Source organism: Puccinia triticina, chromosome 6A (genome assembly GCF_026914185.1).
Source record: "Puccinia triticina chromosome 6A, complete sequence".
Classification (NCBI taxonomy): domain Eukaryota; kingdom Fungi; phylum Basidiomycota; class Pucciniomycetes; order Pucciniales; family Pucciniaceae; genus Puccinia; species Puccinia triticina.
Genome location: NC_070563.1, coordinates 6113263 through 6118949, shown reverse-complemented (window position 1 = coordinate 6118949; position 5687 = coordinate 6113263). Strand labels below are relative to the sequence as shown.

At 43.9% G+C, this 5687-nt stretch overlaps 1 protein-coding gene across 1 annotated transcript; it reads left to right on the top strand.

The window, feature by feature from the left end:
- Positions 1-371: 371 nt before the first annotated feature.
- Positions 372-4993, top strand: PtA15_6A693 (uncharacterized protein; the record flags this gene model as incomplete). Its single annotated transcript, XM_053170425.1, has 14 exons — positions 372-396; positions 2430-2588; positions 2694-2757; positions 2821-2875; positions 2973-3017; positions 3097-3313; positions 3403-3425; positions 3498-3565; positions 3646-3722; positions 3815-3845; positions 3913-3971; positions 4094-4310; positions 4379-4514; positions 4574-4993. The coding sequence occupies 14 exons, from the start codon at positions 372-374 to the stop codon at positions 4991-4993; spliced, it is 1596 nt and encodes a 531-aa protein (XP_053021618.1).
- Between the last annotated feature and the right edge of the window lie 694 nt (positions 4994-5687).

The following is a 5687-nucleotide window of genomic DNA, read 5'->3' as shown; positions in this document are numbered from 1 at the left end:
TGAATGTAGCGGCGCGCTAACACTAAAAAACAATTGGCGCCCTGTTAGCGCCGCTGAAACGTAGCGCAGCGTAGCAGCGCTAACAGTGCGCTAACGCTACTCAAAATGGGCGGGCGCTTTTTGCCGCTACGCTAACGCTAAGTGGCCCTGTAGCGTAGTGTAGTGTAGCGGCCCACCGTTGGACTTCCTGTCAATCTGGAAAGTCAGATCTTAGCTGACAGATTTCAGATTTTGCAGGGAAATCTAGGTCCCCAATGATCCCCAAAGTGATCCAGATTTCCAGATTTCAGATTTCTCTGCAAAATCTGAAATTCCAGATTTATTTAAAGTTCTCGGGAAGTCCTCCAATCTAGGTCCCCAAGGCCTGTCTGATGTTCACAGCCTTCCATTGGGCAGGTAAACATGTTGTTGGGTTTCTGGGTTAGTATGACAGTGTCTTCAGTCCCAAAGAGAGTACAAGAGACTTGGGTCTGATGAGCAGTTCCAGATTTCAGATTTTCCTTTGAAATCTGAAATTACAGATTTATTCCAAGTTGACGGGAAGTCCTCCAAACATCTGAAAAGAAAAGTAACCTTCTGAGTAACTCAGAATATCACTTCTCTCACCTTTAAGTCATGACTCAATCATTATGACTTCTTTCTCATTTCCCCTCTCTATTAATTTCCTTTTTAGCTTCTGCATGCCACACTGAATTAGCATAATATGAATCAAAACTTGAATAACATTAACCTCAAAAAGCAAAGCAACCATCCCCCTACTAAAGCAACATTTTACCCACCAAAAAACCCCAAGCTTCCAGTTCAATTTTGACACATTAGTCACAAGTCCCTCCTTCATAGGTTTTCAAAAAAAATCTTTTGTTGGCTATAAGCCCAGTAAATACATACTTCAAGCTCTTTGTTCCTTCTGGTTTTCTGTTTGGGATAAGATTCCCCGGACCCCGGCCATAACTCCTCTCAAATCAGGGGTTTGAAGCAAAAAAAAATGCTGCAAGTCAACCTGATTTGATCGGGGTCCACCTGGTTGAGATTCTAGTGTTTGGGATGACCTATGTAGAGCCCCCTCTCGAACCCCCGGGCAGCCTTGTTGAGTGTCAGCATGCGCCAGGGTAGGCCAGATCAAAACTACCTTATGAGGCAGTGATAAGTATATCAATAGGTTTAAGACCAAGTGAACAGTGAATGGCATCACTATCAGGGCATATGATATGTGTGGAGCTGTTATGTACACAAAGAAGTCATTGGCATCTCGCCGGCAATGCATACAAACTTCACGCCTGCTGACCGGCTCCATCTGCGATGCAAAGGCAACGGAGCTGAGTCGGAGGCAATTGAATACACAGAGATATATACTTATCACCAAATAAGTCTGGCAGGAAAAGCGGATGCATCAGACACGACAGGCGTTGATGTTATGTGCCGCCTCTTACTCCAAGGTCTTGTCACAGGAGTCTTTCAAGGTGATGTACAATTCTGGGATTCAGACCGCGATCCACACCAAGCTTTCTTGTGCTTGGAGAGCTCATTTGTTGGCCCCCTGTCTCCTTGGGCGTTAAAGATCAGACACACACGATTCGTATCTTGACCCAATCAATCCCTTTTCCAAAGAACATCCCTTCCACCATCAGTCATATTGGACTCCTACATCGTCTGCCTTTTGCCGAACTAAACAATACCCCAGAAACTCAAACTCCTTCAAAGTTCAGCCAGTATGTAGAATCCGCGGGTTAAAAGCTGACCAAGGCACGCAGATATCGATCTGACTGAAGCTATATCAAGCCTTCAGAAATAGAGAATTAATTCAGCAAATTCAACCGCCTGCCCCGAAAGCTGTCCATACATATGTATACTGGCTCTCGATCTATTTCTGCGCCGGTCTTCTGATTTCGTTCCCCAAAAGCAAGATCTTTTTTATATTTTTGAGGAGCACATTTCATTTTACTAGCCAGAGTCCTGCCACCTGAAGGCAAAGCCCCGCCGTGACTCGTATTATCGGGAATGAAAAGACTCCTAATTTCTTTCGCGTTGATATGGGCCAAAAGGATAACATGTGATACAAATGTCCTAGATCACAGCTCAAAAATCGAAAGAAGGCTTTCTGATTCATTTGATCGCTCTGGATCTGGTTTTGTCTATGCACCGGGTGATGGGAATCTTTATCTGAATGGAAAGCTGTTTAATTTCAGAAATTTCAAGTGTGTCAATGACCTCCCTCCTCAGCCTGGCAATTGTTGAATACACCCATTAGTCTCCTGATGCAGCTGGGCTGATGCTTTTTCTAATATTTCATATCCTTAATTTGATTGAACCTCCATGACACTAATTTTTCAAGCGCCCCGACGATATTTGAAGGTATACCGTAACATATGACATGTGTAACCACCCCGTAATCTGCAGAATGTGTTCTGATATAATCGATTGATCAACAGGAGGAGAATACGAAGGACGTGACATTTTGAAAAGTGTTGCTGCCTTCGGTAATCCGGTCACCCGAACATATACTTTGCAGATTGCCAACGATGCCTTGGAACACGGCAAACTCCCGCCCTCTGCCGGACATATCACCGGTTGGGATAAGAAAGGAAATGGTAAACCAATATTCTCATGAGAATTCTATCTTTTTTTACTTTCTAGGAGATTTGGATAATATTCTGATGCGGTTTATTACCTCACCCCTCCCCGCATTACCAAAGATTGGATATATAATGAGGATCAGTGGAAGAAAATGGACCAGATGTGCGGCTTTTCGCTGTACCGGTTTGTAATCCACTGCGACCGTTAATGATTCAACTCAGCTCTTTTGAATTTACCCATCAACAGGCTGGATTTAGCCCGACATTATCGTGTCAAGCTGATAATACCTATAATCAACCAAGTAGGTAGCAGCTTAGCAAAGTTGATGCCAATGAACAAAGGCCTGAGATTTTGTATTACTTTTGGATATTTCTAATTTAATTTCCCTCATACTTCAGTTTTACGAAAATCCAGACTCGAATTACGTTGGAGACTTCAATGATGTACGCCCCAAAGACTTGGGGGCCTTGGCAGTTAAGGCAGCAATGAGCTAACTTTGGTCAAATTCGAACCGATATAAAGTTGATAAGACACAGATACGGCATATACGGCTATAAGGAGGCGGGGAAAAAGACAGATTTCTTCAAAGATAGAAACATGATCGATTCTTTCAAAAAAATCATAACTTTTTTCCTCAATCGGGTGAATACGTACAATGGACATAGATATGGCGATGACAACACCATATTAGCCTTCGAGACAGGCAATGAATTGAGCTGGAAGCAGTCCGCGAACCTGAGTAGGTCTTGATAGCTAATTTTCGGAAATTCCCTTTTTCTAGAATACAGCAGAAGCCGCAAGCTAACCAATTTCCGTCATGGTTCTCAGGTTCACGGCCTGTGCCCGCGGCAGTCAGTCTAGATTCTTTTTCTTGTTTTGCTTATGTTTGCGGCGATGTAACTGACTGGCCCCGAGAAAAATAGTGGACTATTGAGGTTTGCCAGCACCTCAAAAAGCTAGCCTCAAAGATTCTTGTGATGGATGGAAGCTTGTAGGTCAAACTTCATTGCATACCTTCTTGTAAAGTCATGTATGTCTGCTGCTGTGCTCAGTCGACAGGGGATTATGCAGCTCCCGTCACCCAGAGATCGCCTGGGAACAAGGGGCACTAGAATCGAAATACGTGGATCTATTCTCTTATCACTTTTGTTAGTCGGTGAAGTGCTTCACTATCTACAAAAATCTTGACCTTGTTTCCCGAGGCTATTTACTCAGTAAACATTTTTTTTGGCCAGATCAGATGGTAGAGGAGACGCGGAACAATTCGATATGTGGGTTGTGTCAATTGTAAAAACCGTCTTGTCTTATGGCTCAAGGGATACTTGGATCTGTGATTAGGCTGAATGCCAAGGTGCGCGCTTACGGAAAGACGCTAGTTATCGGGGAACACGGTTTTTGTAAGTCATTGAATCCGAAGCAAACATCAGCATGCACTTCTCGTTCTGATTGTTAAAAACTTATCTGGCTTGATTTGCACTGCATAACTATTTGCGGAAATGGACATGATTATAAACTGGAGATTCTGATGCGAGTCTTTGGAGACAAGTATATAAGAGAATGACCTGCGCGGGGGCACTAGCCTGGTCACTTTTGCCGCACTCGGAGAAGAGTGGGTTTCTTACTCATGGAGAAGGACACAACATCCATGGCTATCATGTTCCTGGGTGGCCCAAGCAAACCTCAAATGAATTCGACACCCATGAGAATGAAGTGATTAGTTCAACTTATGAGGCTAGGTGGGTCACATGAATAAGCGGCTTGATGATTTTTGCAACTTACATTTGAACGCGTCATGACTGCACAGCTACACGATCCTCGGGGTTGAACCTCCTCCCAAGCCGATCCCTGGCCGCCCAGAAGCATTTATCGTTACAAACGGCTCACACGCGGGTCTTTCTTGGAGAGGTGAAGCCTGGGCAGCTGGGTACGAAATATTTGGGGTGGGGAACTTTGATTGACACAATAAGTGCAAGGCCCAAGGCTGACGCAGTTCTGTTAGGCTGAAGGTTGGGGTCGCGACTTCAGCCTTATTTCAAACATTATACCAGACAACGTCGAACCAGGCGGGATCTTTATTCCTTTAAATCCCGAAAGGCCGACCGAGTCACTCAACATGCCACCCCTCAAATCGAAGTCAGATGAATCTCACAAAGGTTGGACGGACAGAAAATGGTGCCGGAAGAGAACCTTAGGTTGTCACGGTTTTCACTCACTGATTGACGGAAGGAGAAAAGATTTTTTGGGTAACTTGATTGGAGAGGGTTCGATGAAAGTACTGCCGTCCATGGAACCCATGAGGGATCGCGGTCGCTCGGGTGGGTGGTACTCTGTCCGTGGAGTGAGTGCCGATGGGCTTCCTGGTAAGCGCTCAAGACCAGTCTTCTTGAAAACGGATTGGCAGAATGAGAAAAGCAACTAGCGGATTCAATCACGTAACCTGCGGGGATTTGTCGGGCGCACAAGGAGTTATGCAAAACAAATACATAATTTTGTGGTCGTTTGGCATGACCCGTTCCGCTCTGCTTAGGAAATTGTATCTTCCTTGCTCTTGACTTTGAATTGCTCTTTATACCTCCAGTTTAAAATCCCAGATAGAAATATAAACATCTTACCCAACTTTGACTAATTAAGAAAAATAATGCTTCTGTTTGAGACCAACAAGGGTAGTCAAAGAAGGTACACGCAATCCCCAGTACTTGGGTCAGTCCGTAACAAGGAAGCAAAACGCATAATAATATACTTTGATACATGCCAAGGGTCCTTCCTGGCAAGGCAGTTTGTGCATACAAAAAAAAAAAAAAAAAAATCATCATGAAGACAGGCCGGTTTCATTTCTTGGATTTATGCACGCTCTTGTAGTTTCACTTTTTAGGCACTTTCACTTTTTTTTTCTTTTTTCTTTTCTCTCTCTCTTTCTTCTTTCTTTCACCTCTCTCCAATTAGCTATCCTGTTACCGTGTACTCTCCTGAGTTTAACAATCTCTTTATGTTAAATCCTCTTTCCCTCTTCCCTACTTGTAAGTAGTCAGATACTTGAATATTCATAGTGTGCAATGCTCAAGGTGAAATTACACCGTGGAGCCAACAAGAACACAGCAAGAGTGTTTGACATG